The 25,334-nt window shown below is 33.0% G+C and overlaps 1 protein-coding gene across 2 annotated transcripts in view; it reads right to left on the reverse strand.

Moving 5' to 3' along the window:
• Positions 1-2,482: 2,482 nt before the first annotated feature.
• ANKS6 (ankyrin repeat and sterile alpha motif domain containing 6) overlaps positions 2,483-25,334 on the reverse strand; it is a 75,899-nt gene continuing 53,047 nt past the window's right edge. The window contains exons 11-16 of one of the 2 annotated variants that reach the window (XM_023497696.2): positions 24,056-24,225; positions 21,318-21,501; positions 20,437-20,504; positions 11,512-11,628; positions 7,607-7,703; positions 2,483-4,502 (exon numbers count right to left, since the gene is read on the reverse strand). In XM_023497696.2, the coding sequence (XP_023353464.2) occupies positions 4,453-4,502; positions 7,607-7,703; positions 11,512-11,628; positions 20,437-20,504; positions 21,318-21,501; positions 24,056-24,225 (686 nt within the window). In that variant the 3' untranslated portion in view covers positions 2,483-4,452. Of the gene's footprint in view, positions 4,503-7,606; positions 7,704-11,511; positions 11,629-14,244; positions 14,280-20,436; positions 20,505-21,317; positions 21,502-24,055; positions 24,226-25,334 lie in introns of those variants that run through there. The other variant, XR_004230797.1, reaches the window with a different exon arrangement.

Below are 25,334 nucleotides of genomic sequence, written 5' to 3' on the forward strand. Positions count from 1 at the left end.
GGTAAGCCCCCCATTCTTTTCTCCCTCAATCCTACACCTGGGACACTTCAAATTACTGAGAAAACTTGTTTGGGTTGTCTTGAGCTTCATGTTCAGCAGATTTTCCTTGACTGGGGACATCCAAACTTGGAAATTTTTGCAATGCTTGGCAAACTAACCTTTGCCACTTTCCCCCCTCTTTCTGGGACACCAGAGAAGGAGGCAATGTGCTCTAGGTTGATTTTTGGCAAAGAACTAGAAATTTTATGACTTTTGGCAAAGATGGGACAGTCCTCTTCCACGTCACTTTTGTCTGTGTTTGCATCTCTGTGCAGAATGTCTGTGTCATGTTTGTTCTGTGAGCTAGATTTTGTGACCTGGAAAGAATTAAAATGCAGCTAGTAAGAAAAAAAAACTTTTATGCTATAATTATGCTTAAAAAAAGATTTCTTAATATCCTAGAATCCCACCTTAAAAGGGGGAAAAAATCTGACTTTTTCCTGTGGACCCCTGCTTTGGCCAAGCTGAAGGTTACAAAAATTAAAATTAGCTAATTAAAATTATAGCACTGTTAAAAATAACATCTTAGCAGATTTTCAAGGTTTTGAGAGCTATGATTAAGGAGTTGGGCAATTAGTCTTTTTAAGATTGCAAGAAAAAAATTTCCTAAAATATTGGGAATAATTCCAGAAATTTAACCTATTCTGAAAGAAAAAGAAAAAAACTAGGTAAATAGCAACTTTTTGCTAACTCTTCTTTGATTCCTATCTTGTCCAAAGTTTCCTTCTACTCCATGGGGAAAGCACCCCATAAGCTATTAGTGATGTTATATAGCTTCTAGGGGAGACAATGATGATTTTGAGGTCCCCTGGCCTTAAGAGGCTTCTGTTCTAATAAATAAGTCAATAAATTTAAGTCCTCTGGCTTTGGAGTCTGACCCTGGGAACTCCCATACCCAATCAATTATAAAGTTTTCTTTCTGGCCTTAGGATAATCCCACAAATCAAACTCCTGAGATACAGTGAATAGAGCACTCCTCAGTTCCTTGCTTACTGTCAGATAGACTATTAGTCAGTGAGAACCAATTTCCAGAGACCACTCCTTCACTCCTTAGTCCTACCTCAGGGCCATAAAGTTGGCATATCTATAACATGAAGAACTAGATAAATATGTCTCCTTGCTTCTGTTTCTTTGCTAAATTCTCTTGGTATTTAGACTGCTTCAATTGGCATTACAATTACAATAAACTTTGCCCTTTGACTTGGGAATGGGTTCAAGCCTGCAAATTCTTTTGAGACACGATGTGCTCTGTGACCCCAATCTTTTGGGGTTTCCTTCCCAACTTTAACATTAAGGGACCCTCTCCATACCCTGATCACTCAATATATTCCACTCCCCAGAGTCCTGAGCATATTTCAGTTGTGAGGATTGCTAACAAGATCGATAAAGCCCAAGTCCCTCTTTGTGCTAACCCCCTCATCTCAGATAAGATTTAGAAAAGAGAATGCTGAAGAACTGTAGGGAAATCCAAATTCTGCCCCACTTGTAGACATGGGGGAAGCTACAACAGTCATGGGGACCCCATACACCTTGCCCAAATACCTCTCCAACCCAACTTGAGGGAGTGGGAATGGAGTGGAGATCAGCCTTTGTGGTCAGCATTCCTTGACATGAAGCATCCAGTGACATGAAGAGCCAGATCTCTCTGACTTTTCCTACAAATTTGTTTTCTTGCTCCTAATTCTTTTGGAACTTAGCCTGCTTCAATTGGCATTACAATTACAATGAACTTTGCTCCTCGACTTAGAGATGGCTTCAAGTCTGCAGATTCTTTTGAGATACCTCACAACACTTGTGACCCTCAACCTTTTGGGATTCCCTTCTGAACTTCAAAAGGATCATTTTTTGTACAGTTTACTATTGAGGAAAATAAGGTCCAGATAGTTAAATTATGGCCCATGGTCAAGTGCTATCCTGTCACTACTAAGTCTTCTCTCTGCTAAACAAAACCAGTTCTTTCAGCTGATACTCTTCTGACATATTTTCAGGTTGTCTTATTATCCTGGTTGCCATTCTCTAAATTTATCAATCAGCAAGTATTTATTAAGTATTTATTGCACTACTATAATTGCTGTTCTCTTTACTATTAATATTCCAAATAAGTCTTCTAGGCGTGTGCTTCCATTTCCACCTCTTTAACTTCCTGCAATCTAGCTTTTATCTCTGCTACTTTATTAAAACTGTTTTCTTGAGGTCATCAGAAAACCAAGCCAAATAGACTTTTCTCCATTTTTATTCTCTTTGGTGTCTATGTTGTGTTTGACTTTGTTGAGTAGTCCTCTTGCTTAGATTGATTTCCTTTCTGGGATCATTGTGTAACAATATATCATTCTAGTGGTTCTCCTACCACTAAATGTTCTTCTTCAATTTACAGGATATTCTTTTCCCATAGTAGGCAGTATAAGTAACATTCTCTCCTTTTTGTAAATGAAGAAACAGAGACTCCAAAAAATTAAGGAATTTATTTAATATCATAGTAAGAAGCAGAGGACAGATGCTCACTCATATTTTCTGACTCAAAATTCAGTGTTCACTATATCATTGTTTATCCTTTTCTCCTAAATTTATATAGAGGGAAGTCAAATATCTAATATTTGAGAAAAGGAAATCTTCATATATGTTTTTGTATATATATGCATATATGTACATATGTTAAAATATGTTGAGAAAAAATAGAGACTCTTTCAATAATTTGAGTTATAGATCTAGAGTTACTCAGGGATGTTGCTTTGTTCTCAGAGAAGGGATACCCTTGGAGTAAAGGTGAAGGGAAGGAAGAGAAAGGATGTTTTCTACTTTTTATTTATGTTTCTGCTCCATGAGAAACTCAATCTGTGAACCTTTGTTTTTCTCCATCTACCTTATTTTTTTTTCTTAAAAAGTTCATCCATTTCCATGGCTTCTATTATTACCTCTATTTTGACATTTAAATATAATTTCAATCCTTAATGCTCATTTGGACTTCTGCTTTGGACTTCTAACTTTTCATAGATCCTATCCATATCCTATCCAAAACTGAACTTTACTTACTATGAACTTTACTGTTTACAATTTACCTGAAGATGTAGAAAAATGAACATTACCTGCTACTGCTAACTGAATTCACTTTCCAAAACTGAACACACTTACTATGTACTTTGAAGATTCCAGCTTAAAATCTTTGAATCATTTTTGATGAAGACTGTCTTTTAATTTTTTAAATTGTTCAGTAGTCTTAAGTTTTCTTTGGAAAAAAGAAACAATCCTTACTTTCCAAGCACTTAGAGTGGAAATGTATAGAATGGTTAATAATTAAGTCCTTATTGATCTTCCCCATTCTCTGAATCCTAGTGGCAATTTGCAAGCCAGCCATTTACACATACTGGCTGTGTGACACATCTCAATGCTCCAGATCAGTAGAGTCAAAGTCAGATAGAAATAGCTGTACATAAGAATCCCCACAGCACATAGTGACTGAGAAAATGACATTATTAACATTGTGTTCAATTTTATTGTTATTTATCTGTTAAATATTTCCCAATTACATTTTAATCTTCTTCCAGCAGCATTTTGAAAGGCACATTTTAACATTATGTTCTATCATATTTTTATTTATTCTGTTAAATTTTTCCCAATTATATTTTGATCTGTTTCCAATGATACTTGAGAGTAATTGACATTTCTTCTCTAGACAACTTCTAATTCTCTAAATTGCAGAGAAGTTGCTAACAGGGACTGAGAAAGAATTTCATCTCTATACAAATAAAATCACAGGATCAGCTCCCAGCCCCAACTCTATGTAGCTTTTATTCATATACTCTCTTCATATTCTTCACTCCTTTATATATGTTATTGCTGTACTCTTTACTACTAATATTCTAAATAAGTCTTGTTTCCCTCCAAGTACACTGAAGACAGGAACCATTTCCCACAGTGTCTGGCAAATATTAAGTGCTTAATAAATGATTGTTGACTTCAAATTATATCTGGTTTGCTCAGTGTAACTGAATGTCTATTGATACTTTGACTAAATCTTAAAGCCTATTTGATAATTACAAAGACTGCTTAATTTTTTTATGAATGATACAGTATTCTTCAGAAATTATTTTAATTTATAAATATGCCTTATATGCATGCATTCATTCAGCTTCTCCCCTCACTCTTGCCTTCTACTTGTTCAGCTTTGTTTTTGGGAGATGCTCTTTCATTTGGTCTAGGAAAGAAACATTCTTACTGGTTTCTCCATCTTCCTATCCATGCAGCAAGGAAAAGGGAGAGTTCTTTTTAAAGAGCTGGCTTAGCTGTCACTGTTTTCCTTTTGGATGAATGCATGGAATTTTAGCAGCATTAGGAGCAGAGTTTGGCCACATCTGGAAAATGGTGTTCTGTATAATGACAACCAATCTCCCAAGCTTTAAGAACATCCATTCTGTGCTACCTCTTGTTAGAGGCTGGTTCTTCTTGTCTTACCCAACATGTGGTGGCTACAGATGGAAAAGAAAAAGAGGGACATTTTAAAATTCACAAAAATATGGCATTTCAGAAATATTATCTAAAATAAAGCAGCTTACCCACATAATTTCCAGACCCAACCAATGTTGCATACTAACTATATAAGTAAAAGATAATATTTTAAAATTTGTAAAAATTAGTGTTTTTATTACTAAATACAAGTATGTAAATTATACTGTAACAATGATAGTTTATTTTTTTTAAACCACTTCCAAAAAAAAAAAAAACCAACTGTGGTACATTTATCAACTGGAATCAAGTGCTGCCTTTGACACATACTTGTTAAATGATTTTAGGACTGTCTTGGATCATTGTATTGCTGAGAAAAGTTAAGTCATTCCTAGTTCCTGTCCAAACTATCTTTGTTCTTTGTTCTCACCCTCTACCTAGAAGGTTCCTAAGAGATAGTGTGTCAACCAAGGTATAGCAGAAGGATGGGGAAAAGAGTCGACTTTGTGAAGGAATGGCTCACTTTAGTTCCCCTAGATAGTTTACAGTTTTGCACATGATGTTCTTTTTGCAACTCTCAGAGACCTTTTTTTGAAAAATGAAGTTTATGTGTACCCTTTGATCCAGCAGTGTTTCTACTGGGCCTGTATCCCAAGAGAATTAAAGGAGGAGAAAAGATCCACATGTGCAAAAATGCTTGTGGCAGACCTCTTTGTAGTGGCCAGAAAATGAAAACTGAGTGGATTCCCTCAGTTGGAGAATAGCTGAATAAGTGATGTATATGAATGTTATGGAATATTATTGTTCTATAAGGAATGATCAGCAGGATGATTTTGGAAAGATCTGGAGAGACTTATGTGAACTGATGTTTTTTATTTATTTATTTATTTATTTTTTTATTTAATAGCCTTTTATTTACAGGATATATACATGGGTAACTTTACAGCATTAACAATTGCCAAACCTCTTGTTCCAATTTTTCACCTCTTACCCCTCACCCCTCCCTAGATGGCAGGATGACCAGTAGATGTTAAATATATTAAAATATAACTTAGATACACAATAAGTATACATGACCAAAACATTATTTTGCTGTACAAAAAGAATCCGACTCTGAGTTATTGTACAATTAGCTTGTGAAGGAAATCAAAATGCATGTGTGCATAAATATAGGGATTGGGAATTTAATGTAATGGTTTTAGTCATCTCCCAGAGTTCTTTTCTGGGCATAGCTAGTTCAGTTCATTACTGCTCCATTAGAAATGATTTGGTTGATCTCTTGCTGAGGATGGCCTGATCCATCAGAACTGGTCATCATCTAGTATTGTTGTTGAAGTATATAATGATCTCCTGGTCCTGCTCATTTCACTCAGCATCAGTTGTAAGTCTCTCAGGCCTTCTGAAATCATCCTGTTGGTCATTCCTTACAGAACAGTAATATTCCATAATTTTCATATACCACAATTTATTCAGCCATTCTCCAACTGATGGACATCCATTCAGTTTCCAGTTTCTAGCCACTACAAAAAGGGCTGCCACAAACATTCGTGCACACACGGGTCCCTTTCCCTTCTTTATAATCTCTTTGGGATATAATCCCAGTAGTAACACTGCTGGATCAAAGGGTATGCACAGTTTGATAACTTTTTGAGCATAGTTCCAAACTACTCTCCAAAATGGTTGAATTGCTTCACAACTCCACCAACAATGCATCAATGTCCCAGTTTTCCGCATCCCTCTCAACAATCATCATTATTTTTCCTGTCATCTTAGCCAATCTGACAGGTGTGTAGTGGTATCTTAGAGTTGTCTTAATTTGCATTTCTCTGATTAATAATGACTTGGAGCATCTTTTCATATGACTAGAAATAGTTTCAATTTCTTCATCTGAGAATTGTCTGTTCATATCCTTTGACCATTTTTCAATTGGAGAATGGCTTGATTTTTTATAAATTAGAGTTAATTCTCTATATATTTTGGAAATGAGGCCTTTATCAGAACCTTTGACTGTAAAAATATTTTCCCAGTTTATTGCTTCCCTTCTAATCTTGTCTGCATTAGTTTTGTTTGTACAAAAACTTTTATGTGAACTGATGTTAATTGAAATGAGCAGAATCAGGAGATCATTGTACATGGCAACAACATTATATGATGATCAATTCTGATGGATGTGGCCCTTTTCAACAATAAGATGACTGATGCCAGTTCCAGTGATCTTGTGATGAAGAGAGCCATCTACACCCAGAAAGAAGAATGTAGGAACTGAGTGTGTATCACAACTAAGCATTTTCACTCTTTTTGTTGTTGATTGCTTGCATTTTATTTTCTTTCTCCTTTTTTTTCTCTTTGATCTTATTTTTCTTGTGCAACAAGATAATTGTGGAAATGTATATGGAAGAATTACACATATTTATTTATTTATTTATTTATTTTTTCTCTTTTTTTTTTTTCCTTTTAAATTACACATATTTAACATATATTGCATTACTTGAAATCTAGGGGAGGGTGTATGGGGAAGAGGGGAAAAATTCGGAACACAAGGTTTTGCAAGGATTAATGTTGAAAACTTATCCATGCATATGTTTTAAAAATAAAAATCTTTAATAAGAAAAAAAAAAAAGGAAAAATGAAGTTTATCAAACAAGTCAGTCACTGGTTTTGAAAAGACTGAGTCACATAAGAATATATGGTTGAATACCAAAATGCAATCTCAGTTTTGAAGATCAAGATATTTCATGGATTTGAAATATTAAGCCTACATTAAAGGGATATTAAATCCTTCTCACCAGCATGCACTGTTTATTATTCTATCTTTCATATTTTATAATAGCTAATAATAATATTTGCATTGCTGTAGTACTTAAAGGTTTTCAAAGAACTTTACATAGAGTAACTTATTTAATCCTCATAATATGTCTGGGGTAGGTAATGTTATTATTCCATTTTCACATATGAGAAAACTGAAGCACATATTAGTTAAGTGATTTTCCAAAGTTCACATAGTTAGTAAGTATCTAAAGCTAAAGTCAAAGTCTTCCTGACTCAAAATTCTACACATTATATTCACTGTGTCAGCTAGCCACCCAAAAGTCCTGAGTAATTTAGGAATTCACACAAGCATACTTACACTGACAGTTCCCAGGAGATCTGGTATTGCTGGCACTGCTCTCAAAAGAAGAATGAAAGCTGTGAATGGTTTCCTGTAATATTTGCCTCTCACGTCCCTGCAAAGGAAATTAAAAACATTTCAAATATTAAATTCATATTGGAAAGTCCACAAGTCTTGGGAGAATAGGTTAATAAAGATAAAGAGTATCTGATTTAATAAAAACACAATGAAACAGTCTTGTCTCTCTTGCTTCTGTGCCCAGAATCCTTATCTACTCACTCTACTGAGAGCTCTGCACACAAGTGAGAGGAAGTCTACTTTTGCATGTGATGGGGCTGGAAGGAGGGAAGGTTCTTTTCACTATTACCCACTTTCCTCATCCAACCCTATTCCTTTATATTTTCTTTGTTGAGCTTTTTCTATTATTGAAAACATTCATATTTCTCCCTTAAATTAATCACTACTCAGTTGCCCTGTCTTTCACTTCTAGATGTGAAAGCAATGAAATAGGGATTTCCCAAAGTATTGCTCCAGAGGTCTGTTATCAACTTGTCATAGCTGCAGAGGTTAATTTAAAACTTTTTTTTATTGATCTATTTTTTGCTATATCTTTTCCATTTCTCTCTTCTACAGAGCCATCCCTTAGAATGAAGAATTTTTAAAGAAAAGAAAGAGTAAGTATTCAACAAAATCAATAAATACATTTTAAAAATGACATTACATGTAATATTCTCCACTTGTGGATCCTGCTCTTCACCAAGGGATGGATGGGACATGGTTTGAGGAAGGTGAGGAAGGAACATGTTTTTGGGTTGTTCTTTATAATTATAATTTTTTTCTTTTTAATATCAAAACACCCAGTTTCAGTTGTTTTGTTGTTGTTTTCCTTTATACTGTTATAGTCATTATGCATATTATTTTCTTGGCTCTGTTTATATTTCATTTTATATCAGTTCATGTAAGCCTTTCCATGCTTCTTTGTATTCATTATATTCATTATTTCTTACAGCACAATAATATTCCCTAACATTCAAGAACTCCAATTTGTTTGCAAGTCCCTAATATATAGGCATCTATTTTCTTTGATACCACAAAAAGTACTGCTACAAATATTTTGGTCTACTTATAAACTTCCTTTTTGCCAATGAATTCCTTAGAGTATAGACTAAGCAGTGAAATGATTAGATATGAATATTTTAGTCACTTTATTTGCATAATTCCAAACTGTTTTCCAGAAACAGTTGTGGCAGTTCACAACTCTATTAACAATGTTTTAGGATGCCTGTTTTTTCTACAACCTTTCCAACAGAGACTATTCCCAACTTTTTTTCACCTTTGCCAATTTTCTGGGAGTGTGGGAAAACTTCAGCATTGCTCAAGCTTTTAAAATTTGCTAATCTTTTTTATTCATGTTTTGGATCTCTCTTCAAAATGGTTGTTAATAGTTGGTGATTCTTTTTTGGAGAATGGTTTGTTGATATCCTTTGACCATTTTGGAGACAATAAGATCTGCTTTTGAGCATCTAGTGCTGATTATGAGGAATGCCTGAACAGCGTGGAAAACTTGAGAAGACGAGACAAACCAAATCATGATTGACAACTTTCAATCACATAAAAGTTGTCCTGTAGATGAGCAAGTTGTCTTATTTGATGCTGCTCCCACAGACAAAAATGTTTACTTAAAAATAAGTGCCTTCTATTTGCAGAGTGTTTTTCTAGACTTGAGATGGAATGATATTGGAGAAAGATTAGAGAAAGAACCAAAGAGAAGGAGGCCACAAGGAGCCTTGGGGAATTCCTGAATTAAAGGATCAGAAAGAAATAACAGACAGTGAAGAATAAGTTAGAAAAATAGCAAAGAACTAGAAGAATTTCCTGTCTCTAAGGACAAGAGAAAAAAGAGATTGTGGAGAGGGAGATCAACAGTAACAAACACTAGTGGTCAAAAATGAAAACTTTTAAAAATTTAGTTAATTGGTAACCTTAGTATGATTCCAGGAGTATGGAAGGTTGAAAGTAAGTTTGATTACAAGAAGTTGAGAAGATAATGAGTAGTGAGGAAGCAGAGTTATTGAGTGATTCCAAGTTTTTCAAGATGTTTAGCAGTCTAAGACAGGAGAAAAATCGAACAGAAGGGTCAAGGGAAAATTTTTTTCAAACTGGAAAGAATTCCTTTCCAATAGCAGTTGGGAAGAAGTTAGGAGAATGAGAGAGCTTAAAACTCACATTGGATTCCCTCAATTTTACTGTAGTAAGAAGCTAAGTAATCTTGCTTTTGATAATTATTTGTGTGACTTTGGTCAAATCACTTATCAATTTCCTGTGAAGAAACTGAGGTTTCTTCATCTTTAAAATTAGAAATACTTCTGAGATCACTTCCAGATCTAGGTTGTTTTTTAATAGACATCTAGATGGTTCAGTGCTGGATTTAAAACAGGACAACATGAGTTCAAGTCCAATCTCAGAAATTTACTAGCTGTGCAATCCTGGGCAAATCATTTAACCTCTGCCATAGTTTCCTCATCTATAAGATGAAAATAGATAGCTCCTAGCTTCTGGGGTAGTTATAAGGAAAAAATACTTTAATATTTATAAAGCACTTGCAAAACTTTAGAGTACTATATAAATGCTAATATAATAATAAATAATCTATGATTCTACCCACTTTAAGGCTAGACTTCTTTTTCCACTCACGACCCCTTTTTACATGAGACATTTGTATGTGATCCCAGGTATATAGGTATGTAAAATAGGTATATGATTAATTTATTGATAATAAATCATAAAGAAACTTATTTTAAAACAATTCTTTGGCATTTATAAAATTTTACATTTATTTAAAATGAAAGCAAATTTGCATATTGAGATGGATGTACTTGTTTATTTTTACATAAAGAATTAAATTTTGTTGGAATATTTGATCCTGTAGAACACAGAACATTCAGAAACTTTTTATTGTTGCCAATTTTTTTTGCAAGCCCTATATTCAGTTATGTGAGATCATATGAGGTCATGGCCTGTAGTTTAAGAAGCTTTGGTCGAAGGAAAGGGATGGGAAGCATAGAAATACTTTTGGAAGTTAAAACAGAGATGAAGAATCTAAAGGACTTGCTATGGGGATAAATAAGGAGAAGATGATAATATAGAAGTACTCTTGAACAGCAGTGAGGGCCTAGCTAAGGTTATGTATCATATATCTCTAATGGGTAAAGAAATCAGTTTGATTTTGTGATTTTTCTCAATGTCACTCAGCAACACAGAATCAGCAATAACAAACAAATGAAAAAAGAATGATAGACCTTACTCAAAGATAAGAATTCAGAGTTTGGGGTTGGGAGTGGGGAGATAATTAAAAGATAATATCTAGTAAAAAAAATTAAAGTGGCTATGACCATAAAGGTCAAAGCTGAATAAGAAAGTAAATGAAACTACAGTTGGAAGGATAGATTGGAATTTCACTGTCTGAGGTGCTGAAGTCTAAAATGGTCTCAATTTATATCCAGATATGGCTGGAGTGGATTGGAAGAGATCACTAGAATTCAGAAGACTGAGAAACTATGCAGTTATGTTCTTTATGGGCTGATAATACGAATACTGGTAGCTTTAAGCATAAAAGAAAAGGATAAGATAGAGGGGGGAAGGTCAATGACCAGGTATTAAAATGATATAAAATTTGAACAGTATCCTGGATGTAAAAAAAGATAAAAAAATATGATTATTTTGGAAAGGAACAATGGAAAATGAGTAGTAAAAAGAATGGAAGAATGAGCAGTATAAAGCAGATTGTGTACAAACTATAATAAATGGCCTATGAGGCAGATTCTACACACATATATAAAAGTTTCTAATTATTACTGTTCAATTATAAATGGCATATATCTCAAATGTTATTCAAAAAATTTATTCAAAAAAATTTATAATACCTTGCCTGCATTCAATTCAGAAATAGCTGCCAAAATTTGCTGCCTGGAACCATCTGTCTTAATACCCAACTCTTTTAAGTCACCATCAGTAAGTGTGAGGAATGCTTCCATGTCCACCTACAGAAAGATAAAATGAGAGATATATGATTGAGATATATGATTGTGATAGAAACACAGTGATTTTTTTCAGCCAATATATGCCAGTAAATGTATCAGCAAATAACAGGTATGCTTTCTAGTACCTTATCTCTTCTGAACTTAAGAAAATTGAACAGCAAGAAGAAATAAAGATTGAAACTATGTTGGACATACATTTTTCTTCTTTTCATCTTGTTTCCAAATTATTCTCTTGTGTTTTTCCCCACAACTAAATGTTTTTAGGGGTGAAAACATGAATTAGTAGTCACTCTGAAATTGGTGAGCTAATAACCATGTATTATATCTTTGAAGATTAGTTCAATTTCACATTTTACTCAGTATTGTATAATTATTCAGCACAAACTATGGAATTATCAAATGAGATAATATATGTAAAATGATTTGCATTTTTAAAAGTGTTAGTTATTATTCAATATATTTTTCCTCATTTCTGGTACTTAAGAACATTTAAAAGGAATCATTTTTTTAAATTCAAAATTTCTGAATTAGTATTTTAGTAACAGTACTAGCAAACATTTTTGGAATTTTTACATATTTTAGGTTCCTAATTTTGTTTTTAGAGCTTGATTTGATATTATAGAAACACTAACTTCTAAACTATGGTCCTTGAGACATAAAGTCCCATGAGGGCATACCAAAAATGTATATATGTTTATTATATATATATGTGTATATATATTAATCCCCTTTTTATTACTCCCATTTGGTTTCTCTTAGTCTTTGGTAGTTTTCTGATCACTCCTTCTGTATTATACTTTCTCCCTTCACATCCATTCTTATAGCTTAAAAAAAAAAATCATTATTTCTATATAGATGATTCTCAGTCTCCATCTTTAGTTTCAGCCTTACCTCTGTGTGTCAGTTCCACATAATAAGACCTAGCAATTTAGCAATTTACCCAGCTCTTTAAAGTTTGCAAAGCTCTTTACAAATATTATCTCATTTAATCCTCACAACAATCCTGGGAGATAGATGCTAGTATCCCCACTTCACAGATGAAGTAACTGAGGCTAAAAGATTAAGTGATTTGCCCAAGACTACCCAGGTAGCAAGAGTCTGAGGCAAGATTTGAACTTAGATCTTCCTGACTCTAAGTTCAGTCCATTACACCCCCTTCTCCTAACTGCCTCCTACTTTTAGATCTCCATTTTCAGTTCCAACTTTCCCCCTATATTTCATTTCCACATTTTCAACTACTTAATGTTTTTTTTTTTTCTACTATCCCTAGATATCTCAAATTCTCAAGTCAAACTTATTATTTTCCAGCTTTCTTATCTTTCCACTTTCATATTTTTATTGGTGGTACAAGTAATTCTACAAGAAACTGAAAACTTTGGAGTTACTTTTGACTTTGCCTTTTTTCATCTTTTAATCAATTAACAATTCTTGTTAATTCTGCAAGGCTGATATACATCCCCTTCCTTTTTACTCCCATTGCAATAACTAGTATAGGCCCTCATACCTCTTACCCCAGCTATTGTAAGCATTCCTGATTTCCCTACCTATTGTCTCTTCTCTTTTCCAAAACAGTATCACAAGGCATGGTCAAAGTAATCTTCCCATTATATATATATATATATATATATATATATATATATATATATATATATACTGATCTCATCACTTCTCTAGTTAAAAATCTTCATAGGTTCCTCCTTACTTATAAAATAATAGATATTTGGTTTATCTTAAAGGTTCTCTATAATGTGGCTCTAATTTGCCTAACTTTATTGCATACTACTCCTCTCATGCACTTCATATTTCAGGGTAACTGGACTATTAGCAATTTCACAATGTTAATTTGCTATATCCTAAATTTGTGTGTTTGTAAAGAGTATCTATCTCCTCAATACCTGGAATAATCTATCTCTACATTACTACCTATAAAAATCTCTTCTTTTAAAATCTAGTTGATGTCTAACTTCCTAACCTACCTTAGAAATGAATCTTATATCCCTAGTTTCTCATCTCTTTCCATTTGATTTGTTTGCATTTTTCACTTTTAACATATATATATATATCTTATATGCCTATTCAACTGTAAGCTCCTAGAGAACAGGATTTTGTTATTTTTGGACAATTCTATTTCTAGTACCTAGCACAGTAGGAATTTCATAATGTTTGTTGAATTAGATTGATTCGATTTATGCCTCAGATTTCATATATACCAAGTGTTCAAAATACATTTGTTGAAAACAATACAATACTATATAATACAATTCAACATTTATTTAGTTCCAGTGCTCAATAAACATTTGTTGAATACAATACTATACAATACAATTCAACATTTATTAAGTTCCTATAGTGGGCCAATACTAGGCTCTCTCAGTATAGAAAGACAAATGGGGAGAAAATCCCTCTGATCATAAATATCTACTGAATTGGATTTTTGATCCAATGAAATGACTAAGAAAATTTGTCAAGTCAATTATCTTAATGGCTAGAAACATGAAAATGAAACTCCCAAACTACAACATTTTTAGACTTAAGACAATTAATCAAAATGACCATTTTAATTGTTCCCATGTCTAATGATGTTATTTCTAAATTCTGTTACTTGGCAGTACTTACCATAATCTCCCCAAAGAGGACAAGAGAGATGAAGACTGTAGAAAGACAGAATATGAACTTAAACAACAGAAGCAATAAAAGAAAGAAGGACTATGTGGAGCAGGAATGTGTGTTTTTCTCTAGTTATCACAATACAAGATGGAAAATCTGTGATCTTTTTAGCTTTAGTATTTTTCCACAGACAAATATAACAATCCCTCTACACTGTCTCATCTCCTGTGACTCAGACACATTCTCTCTTGTTTCTTCCATACAGCATCTACCCAATGGTTAGTGTAAATAAGCCTACATAAGCACATTATAATCTTTCATTTCAACAATTCAATAAATGAGAGCTTACATCCAGTCTATTGGACAAGCAAGCAAAATTAGTGGCTGCTTAATACCAGCAGGAATGGCAACATACCATTTTCCTGAAAAATGACAAAAAGTTGGATTAGAAAGCTCCCTCTATCCATCACTCACCACAGGCTTGATGAGGCAATTAGAGGAGCAAAAACTGGAATTAAAGTGATGATTTTTTTTATTTGAGGTGATTCCTAATATTTTTGTTTTCAAAAATAAATATCCTCATATATTGACATTTATTTTACTTGATTATATTCTTGGTAGTTTCACTATGAAAAACATGTGTAAGTCAGTTGTAACCTCTGTAATTATTTATTAATAATAAACAGCTATTTAAAGAAAGCTGATTTAAAGTTAAATGGACATCCCTTGGAAATTCAGGAGGTTCCTTGGTTATCTTAACCACATAGGGTGCCATAATAAAGCACTAAAAGAAAAATACAGTGCCCAAACATATGTCCTGTTGACTCTATACACAGTTTCATCCTACTTATCTATATAGTATTTGCCTCTCTATCCTATTCTTTCATAAATATACCTATCATTTATCTGGATTTGTTATACTATCATATTCTTTCATATAAATATGTACATCCATTTTACATATATATATATGTATACAAACACATACATATACTCATTATATATTTGTGTATGTATAACCTTGAAATTATTCTCTAAACTTGTTTTATATAAGTATACCATTATCTATTATCTATAAACATCTGGGTGATGAAGTAGATAGGGTGCCAAGCTTGGAGTCCAGAGGATCTGTATTCCTGAATAAAAATCTGTCCTTGGATATTTACTGGCTGTGTGACTCTGGGCAAATCACCTAACTTTGCCTCAGTTTCCTTATCTATAAAATAATTTGGAGAAGAAAATGGCAAACTACTCCAATATCTATACCAAGAACATTCTCAGATAGAGTGACAAAACTTTGGACATGACTGAAAATGACTCCATAACAAGAATATAAAAATAATACTTCTACATTTGTCTCATTAGATTGGTTTAATATAACGTTCTGTTGATCTGAAAGTTTCACTAAATATTCTTATTGCTACAGTCTATACCAGATCATGGTTATAGAATCTACATTTTAGACTGTACATTCTATACACCACTTTTATGCAAGTTTTCAAACTAATAAAAAGAACATTTTTAAATTGCAATGAAGGCAATGTAGTTTTAGCTCTATCTTCCATATTTTTATATCAATAATTAAATAATAACCAATAAAATTCAAGATCATGAAGCTTCTTGTGATTCATTAGAACATAGATTTAGATGAGGGGGTTGGTCGTTTAGTCCAAGCTTCTCATTTTACAGTTGAGGAAACTGAGGCCTTAGGAGGTGAAGGACTCGGCCCCTTGGCCACATAAATGTCACACAATTGGAATTTGAACCCAGATCCTCTGCTGCTTAATCTAGCAACCTTTTCTTTGGGCCACATTTCCTTCCTCAAAATTCTGAAATTGTTTATTATAATTTCAATATACATTGATTTTTTTAAAAACTGTATCCTAATTCTTTAAAAATCATGAGTCTGAGTTCAACCTTGCTGGTTGGGATCCTCTTGCTAATTCTCAGCTCCAGACCTATAATAATCTTGTTCTTCTCTGATTTAGCTGATCTACTTGGATCAGCTTTTGCTTTTTTGTTTTGTTTTGTGTTTGTTTGTTTACTTTTGTTTCCCTAGATTTCCTCTATCTGCCAGTTCCTCTTTTATTTGCCTGGATTTGCAGTTCTGGATTGGGTAGGGCATAAAGAGAAGAGTATTAGGAGGCACTTTTTTTTTACTAGAGAGCAAAGATTGAGAGTGATGACAAAGAGAGAAACCCATAATTATCTGAAATTCTGAAAGTGACGCAAAAAGCTATTCAGACATTTTAATATGCAATATGCCACAAGCCCTATCATTACTTAAAAACGTCTTCCTCATCAATGGTTTTCTAGTTTATCTTGAGATACTTTCATGAGAACTTATGTCCAATTTCATGGGAATCAAAGGAAAATGAGATCCACTTTATATAAACAAGCTTACTAACATTTCTAGACTGGGCATTTTTACAGACTGTCCTCCATGCCTGGAATCCTCTCACTTCTTGTTTTTACCTGGTTTTCCTGGTTTCCTATCAGTATTTATCCTGCTACAGAAGCCTTCCTAGTTCTCCTTAACCACAGTGCTTTCTATGTTAGTTTATCTCCAATTTTTCCAGTCTATATCTTGTTCATACATAGTCTGTACATTGTTTCTCCTATTAAATTGTGAGCATCTTGAGAGTAAGGGTTGTTTTTCATTTGTTTGGCCTTTCTTTGTTTCCCCAGCACTTAGCACTGTACCCGGCACACAGTAAGCACTTAATAAGTGCTTGTCACCTTGACTTCAGAGCCAACTTTGTTGGCACATAATGTATTTCAGTAAATGAAGTAAATCTTACATGCTTAACTTCTAATACTCCATATAATGTCCTCAAAGAAGCTCAATATACTCACCAGCATTACCCAATAAGAAATTCCATTCTGGCTTCTTAAAGTTTACTTTAAATTTACAGAAGATCAAACCAAATGACTTCTACTGTCCCTTAATGTAAAAGATTCTGTAATTTTATAAGTATTACATTTTTTTATATTGACATTTAGATTTCTTTTGGGCACTGACCTCTCTGTTAACTATCAGTCCTGACTCATTTCTTCAGTGAGTTAGGGATATCCTTTATTGCAGGGGGAAATGGTATTATTATTATTTTTTTTTCCCTTCTCAATTTTCAATAAATTGGTACAGCACATTTTTTGAATATTTATTTTATGCAAGGCACTGTGCTTGGTGCTGAGGAGTATACTCTTAGTATCTTAAAGGATGAGGCTCTCAAAGGGCTTCTTTTCTTTTTGTTTTTTAAATCTCAGTATTTTATTTTTCCCAATTATATATAAAAACAATTTTTTTATATATTTTTGAGCTCCACATTCTCTCCCCTCATTGAAAAGGCAAGCAATTTGACATAAATTATACATGTGTAGCTATGCAAAATTAATTTCCATCTAAGTCATTCTATGAAAGAAAACAAAGACAAAAAAAAAAAACACAAGACAAATAAAGAAAGTAAAGAAAAATATCTTTAATCTGTGTTCAGGATCCACCAGTTGTTCCTCTGGAAATGGACAGCACTTTTAATTATAAGTCTTACAAAACTGCCTTGAATCATTATATTGCTGAAAATCTAAGTTATTCATACTAGATCATCATATAATATTGCTGTTCCTGTGTACAATGTTTTCCTTTTCTGTTCAGTTTACTTTGCACCAGTTCATGTAAGTCTTTTTAGATTTTCCTGAGAGTATCCTGCTTATCATTTCTTAAGCACAATAATATTCCATCGTAATCATATACAACTTGTTTGGTCATTCCCAATTGATGGACATCTTAATTTTCAACTTTTTGCCATCATTAAAAGAACTCCTATAAATATCTTTTGGGGATATAAATTTAGTAGAGGTATTTCTGGTCAAATGGTTTTTCCATGTATACCTTTTGGGCATGGTTCCAAATTACTCTCCAGAGTGATTGAATCAGTTCCCAATTCCACCAATAGTACATTAGTATTTTAATTTTCTCACATTTCCTCCAATATTTGTCATTTTCCTTTTCTATCATATTAGTTCAGTCACTTTAATGTGCATTTCTCTTGTCAATAACGACAGAGAATTTTTTTATATGATTATAGATAGCTTTGTCTGAAAACTACTTGTTCATATTCTTTGACCATTTTAGTTTTTGTTTTTATACATTTGACTAAATTTTCTACATGTTTGAGGAATAAAGTCTTTGTCAAAGACCAAACAGGAATTAGAGAACCTTATGAAATACAAAATGGATATTTTGATTATATCAAATTAAAGCCACAAAACCAATGCAACTAAGATTGGAAGGGAAATACAAATCTGGGGAACAATTTTTAGAGCAGTGTTTCTGATAAAGACTTCATTTCTAAAATATATGGAGAATGGAGTTGAATTTATAAGACTACAAATAATTCTCCAATTGATAAATGGTCAAAGGATATGAATATGCAGGCTTCATCACAGCAATCAAAACTATCTATTGTCATATAAAATTTTTTCTAAATTACTATTGATTAGAGAAATGCAAATTAAAAGAACTCTGAGGTACTACCTCATATCTATCAGATTGGTTAATGCGAGAGAAAAGAAAAATGATAAATATTGGAGAGGATGCAGGAAAATTGGAACACTAATACATTGTTGGTAGGAATTGTGAACTGATCCAACTATTCTGGTTGGAGCTAGTTGGAATTGTGCATACTTTTTGATCCAGCAAAACTACTTACTAAGTCTGTATCCCAAAGAGATTATAAAAAAAAGAGGAAAGGACCTACATGTACAAAAATGTTTATAACAACTCTTTTTGTAGTGGCAAAGAGTTGGAAATTGAGGGAATGCCCATCACTTAAGGATAGCTGAACAAATTGTGGTATATGAATATAATGGAATACTATTTTTCTATAAGAAATGATGGGCAGGCAGATTTCAGAAAAACCTAGAAAGACTTACATTAACTGATGCTGAGGGAAGTGAGCAGACCCAGGAGAACATTGTATACAGTAATAGCAACATTGTACAATGATCAGTTTTGATAAACTTAGCTTTTCTCACCAATATAGCAATCTAAGACAATTCTAAGAGACTTGTGATGAAAGATGCTGTCCGCTTCCAGAAAGAGAACTATGGAGTCTGAATATAGATTGAAGCATACTATCTTCACTTTTTTCCTTTCTTATGATTTTTCCCTTTTGTTCTGATTCTTCTTTCACAACATGACAAATGTGGAAATATATTTAATATGATGGTACATGTATAACCTTTATCAGATTGCATGCTATATTGAGGAGTCAGGGAAAGGAAAGAAGGAAAAAGAATTTGGAAGTCAAAATCTTATAAAAGTGAATGCTGAAAAATATATTTACACGTAATTGGGAAAAATATTATTAAATGGGGGGAAATTTTTATTAGAAGAAAAAAGTGCATAGCAATATCTTCACAGTAATTTCTATGGATATGAAGCTGTGGAGGACAGAAGTGGACACAAATATGACTAATCATCAAAGAATAGTGCTTATATATATATATATATATATATTATCTAATTTTTTTAGATATTTTCTTTGAGGTAACTGAAGCTAGAACAGCTTAGAAGGTGTAATGAAGAAAATTATCCTGTCTTCCAATCCTTTGGCAGATAGGGAGGAAAAGATGTTTTAGAACCCAAAAATAAATACAAAAATCAGGGAATCACAAATTAGAAATTCTGTTAGAAATAACAAATTAGAAACATTTACTTCCTGTGAAATCTAACATAAGTCATTTAATGACAATATGCCTTTGTAGTCCTTAATTCAAAAGAGAATATTTTTCAATTATTTCAATATTATTGTTTTAAAAAAAACCCATAAAGATGTTAATATGGAGAACATTTTAAGTATTCTAACATGGCAATTCAAATTTCACAATCCTGAGTATCTTATGTAATCCATGTATTACACAATCCTTGAACAAGAGGTCTACTCCTTCCAAGAAATAGCTGTTATAAAAGCATTCGAATATAACAGGAAAAAAAGTATTCGCTTAACTTTCTCTCTAATTGAATGACTTGATTAGTTAGAATAAATATTAATTATCTCCATATAATGCTTGTTATTCATCTTTCCTGCTTATTATTAATTTTTCCTCAACTTTCTTACTGACAATATTACATTAAAATATACAAATACATAACATTATTAAACTCATAACAAAGATATATAAAATGGATAAACCCCTTACCTCTTGCTCCTCAAAAATGGGCTGATATTTCTCAAGTGATAATTTTTTAAGGATTCCAGTCAACTCATCTTAAAGAGGGAAAGATTCAAAATAATATAAATTTAAAATTTTGTAAAAGACATCACACTGCATTAGTACACAGCACCACAATCAATCTTAACTCTGACCTGTTAATTTTAAAATATTAACTCTCAGAGCAAAAATTTCTAAGAGCTTTTCTATACTAGGATAACTTGTTTTTCTTCTAAGAGTAGGTTAATTATAATGCTTTGCCTATCGATTGCTTTGAACTAAAGAAAGCATTGATGACCTTTAGATACATTACTGAAAGAATTCATATGAAAAGACTATACCTTACAGTAAAATTACAACATAGCTGTCAACATTTGAGGAAAAGCTTGAGGATGACTTTTAGAGGAGAGCCAGGGACTAGAAGGGGAAAATTAGTAAATATACTGCAGAAATGCTTGACTGTCCTCAAGGATGTTACTAATTCTTCTCAGATTAATATTTTATAGTATATAGGATTACACTGAAATATAGTTATTAACATATTAAAAACAAGCTCAAGGATACCAGGTTAAGAACGCCTGTTTTAAAGTTAGATGAAAGAAACAAAGAATGGAAGAAAATGACTTTGTTCTGAACATTATAATTCAGATGTATAATTTCAGCTACTGTTAAAAATTATTGTCATTGGGGTGAATCTCAGGATAAAGTAAATATTGCTTATAGATATCATGGAGTTCCCACTGATCCCAGATCCTGAACTCATAGAACTTACATTTTAAAAAATTCCTAATTTCTTTAAAATGATCACACTTAGGCTTATACAAATATTTTTGTTTCCATGTACTCTGATGTATTCAGCAATCACTTACCATCATCAGTAATAGTTCCACTGCTAGAGCCACCACTCCCCTTAGACTGTCTGTGAGAAGAGGAGGAGGAAACTGAGGATTCTGCATTGTGCCCTTTTGGGGATGGGGATGGGGTAAGTGTTGGTGAAGTGCTTTTGGAGGTAGTTGAGGTTCCAGATAGAGGTCTTTTGCTTGTCTCCAATTTCTGACATAAAAATAAAAGTAAAAATACAATTGGACAAAAACAAAGCCCATTAAAATGAATTAGAAATTATTAAAATATACAGGCATACAGGAAAAAGGAAATATCTACCAGGTATTGAACTTGACAATATATTTTCTAAAGCTATGAAAAGTATGATTAATCAAATGTAAAATTAAAAGTCATAACTATTTAATAAAACTATAGTTAAAAAATATCCATTGGGACAAGCAGACAATATGGTATAGTGGAAAGAGCCCTGGAAGCCTTAGATTCCAATCTGGCTTTGCCTCTATTTAGCCATGTACCCTTGGACAAATCATTTGATATTTCTATAATTTAATGTTCTTCCTTTGCATTAATTGAGAGAGTATAGAAATAATGTCTAAAGTCTACTTGAATTAGAACTTACCTTCTACATATTTTCTATGTATCTTATATGTTCCTTTTGCTCTGAGCTACGTATCTTATATGTTCCTATTTCCATAGGTTTTGCCACCCCCATCATTAGAATGTAAGCTCCTTGAGGGCAGGAATGATTTTTGCATTTTTTTCTCTGAATTCTTAGCATTTAGAACTTTGCCTGGAACACAGTAAACATTTAACAAGTGACTGTTGCTTGCTTGATGATCTGGTTCAATATCATTTCCTGTTTCCTAATATTTATCTCATGCTAGTTTTTAGCCATTTCAAAAATAAGACTTTTTATGTCTTATTATTTAAGTTGATTATATAGAAAATGAAAAACTTTTCCAAATTTTATACCTGTAACTTTGAGAAATGTATTTCCCCCTCATTTTATCTTCTCTTGCTGCTGAGACAATATATCTTTTGCCTCTTGGAGCTCATGTAATCCTTGTGTTTCTTGTATGCATTTATCCCGCTCCACTTTTATTATGATTTTTAAAAACATGGGTCATTTTCCTTCCCCCATTTTTAATTGTACACTTCATGAGGGACAGAGACTGTCTTATTTATCATTGCCACTCAGCACCTAAGACCATGATCACTGTACTTACAATGAGCACTCACAAGTTTTTGAACTGAAATTGAATGAATTTGAAATGAAATTAATTCACTTTATACTTTAAGGAAAATCTCTAGCTGAAAATTCTTATTTTTAAATTAAGAAAATAAAATAAAATTTGAGGGAGATAAAATATCAGTACATCTCAGTACCTGAGATTTTTAAGTGGAATACTTTACATATAGATGGTTCTTCTAAGTCTGTTGAAAAGGTATTAATATAGTGGAAAAACCCCTGATGTAGGAATCAGAAGAGCTAGGTCAAGAACTCAGGTCCTGAATTCTAAGACCCGAGTTCTCGACTCAGTTCTGCCATTTTCTGTGGGACACTGAGCAAGCTACAAAATGGATTTTCTTTTCTTTTGTAATGTTTCTATAGGTATGAAGGGAAAAATATCCCTGCAGAATACAACTCATTCTCATAAAAATTTAGTTCTAAGAGAAAAGTTTCAGAAGTTTGATAGAGTGGATATAGTAAGAGGCTTGGAGTCAGGAATGCCTGGATTCCAATTATACCTATGATCCTTAGCAACTGTATGACTCTAGGCAAGTCCCTTAACTCCTCTAAACATCAGGTTCCTCCTTTGTAAGATGGGGTTGATACTATTTGTAATACATGCCTTGGATAAGATAGGACCTACGTATATAGCTGAGGAGTAAGACTCCCTCTGCCGAGGAAATAAGGAGGAAGAAATATCTGAAGAGTGAAGAAGGGTAATTGAGGGAGATCCTCTAATTAGCAAGATATTTAATCTCCCTTAAATTTTATTTATTTTATTTTCTTAATTTAAAAATAAGAATCTTCAGCTAGAGACGTTAATACTTTAAAGGAAGTTTAATACCACACAAACCCTCTCTTTTTTATTTTTTAAGTCCAACAAGATTCTAAGATTGTTTCCGATCAGGAATATCAATTATTATATATTAAGAAAATGTTTCTTTTAATAATTTTCTCAAATTTGTATTTGGGTGAATTTAGGTTTCCTTTGAGCAGAGTATACCTGTGAAAAGATTGTCCTATATAAATAACCATTAAATGATATCTAATGATATGTTAATATGCAACTAACAGCCTTATTATGACTGGAGTTTATGATATCATATCTCCTAGCAGAAATAACAGGGCAAAAAGAGAGAAAAGAGCTGACAGGGGCTGAAGTAATAGGAGCAAATTACTATAATTCAAAGGTTTATTAGCTTCCTAATCAATGAAGAGTGACAGTGACAGCATCTGTGTAAAAAGCAGAGGGGTAAACAGCATGCGCTCACTGATGTTCCATTCCAACTTGAGCATGCATGTGCTGGGCCTGATTCTACATGGAGCCAGAGGGAGTAAGTGGCCCTTTCGCCGAGAAAAGATGATATTTCATAAAATTATTTTACCCAAAGTATTAACTAACTAGAGGTATTCACTCAGAGTTCAGAGGAATTCCTAACCCTAAATACTCCACTCCCCCTGGTTCAACATAAATTCAGGTTCTGAGTTAGTATTGGTGACATAAACAAGGGGAAGGCAAAAGGTAACAAACACCTTTCCAATATGAATGTTGCCCGAAATTGGAGAAGCCTGGACATCAGGCAGGGTGGACCCAGGAGCTGTACAGACTGGACTATACTGCTGGCTGGATTTCTGTTCGGATAATCCTGCGGCTTTTTTCCTCTGTGCTGCAATTTGGGACAAAACACTATCTATGCTGCCACCTAGGGAATTATAAAGAAATATATAAAATGGGTACATGTCAGTGGCAATAGCATGTCACTTAATCTCTTCATCCTAATTCTGATTTTACATAATTATTATAGTACAAGGGAAATGATAAAAATGTTACAAAGAAGGGGATCCCACTACATAAGAATGTGTTCTCTCCAGCTATGAACTGGTATAATCTTCTGGAAAGCAATTTGGAATTATGCAATAAAATGGCTAAAATACTTCATACCCTTTGATCCAGAGATTCCATTACAAATTTTATACCACAAACAGGTCACTGACAAAAAGAAAGACTCCATATATGCCAAAATATTGATATTATTGTGATAGCTAAGAATTAGAAACATAGTTCAAGTTCCCTTCAATTGTCATGCCCTTCCATTGAGACATGGTTAAATCAACTGTGGCAGGCCATGGCATACTATGGTGCTGTGCTGTAAGAAACAATGAACATGATGAATAGCATGGAAAAACATATATGAATTGATGCAAAAGGAAGTGGGAAGAACCAGGAAAACAATATACAATTATGACTGTAACATTATAGATGAAAAGTATAATCACCACAAAAAATTTAAATTGAATGTTGCAAAATTTATAAAGAAGTAGCTTTACCTCAGAGAAGAGTTAAGAAAAAAATGCTTTCATCCACTCCTTTGCAGAAGTGGAGGTGGTGGAATATTGCCTCTGATATGAAATTTTCTTTGATATATTGATTGGTATTGCTAAGTTTTTTTCTCTTCACCTTTTTCTTTTAAAAACATTTTTTTATTATAAAATTGGCTATCTGAGAAAGGGAAGGAAATGGATACAAAGTGAAAGCTAGATGATGTAAAACTAAAAGATATAAATAAAAACCTAAGAAAAAAGAGGAAAGCAACGGGCTCCTCTCTTTAAATGCCCTACATCCTTGAAAAATTAAAACTAAAACTGTCAGCTCTAGAACAGCAGAGTTCAGGATAGATCACAGTAGAATGGTATTTGGAGTCATTGGAAAAACCTTTCTTCTGCTCAACCAAAAACCAGTACCAATTTACTCCTTGTATTTGTCAGATACTGGTATTCCAGTATAAAGGAATTAATGTCTAATAAATGAGAA

This window comes from Sarcophilus harrisii, chromosome 1, assembly GCF_902635505.1.
Source record: "Sarcophilus harrisii chromosome 1, mSarHar1.11, whole genome shotgun sequence".
Classification (NCBI taxonomy): Eukaryota; Metazoa; Chordata; class Mammalia; order Dasyuromorphia; family Dasyuridae; genus Sarcophilus; species Sarcophilus harrisii.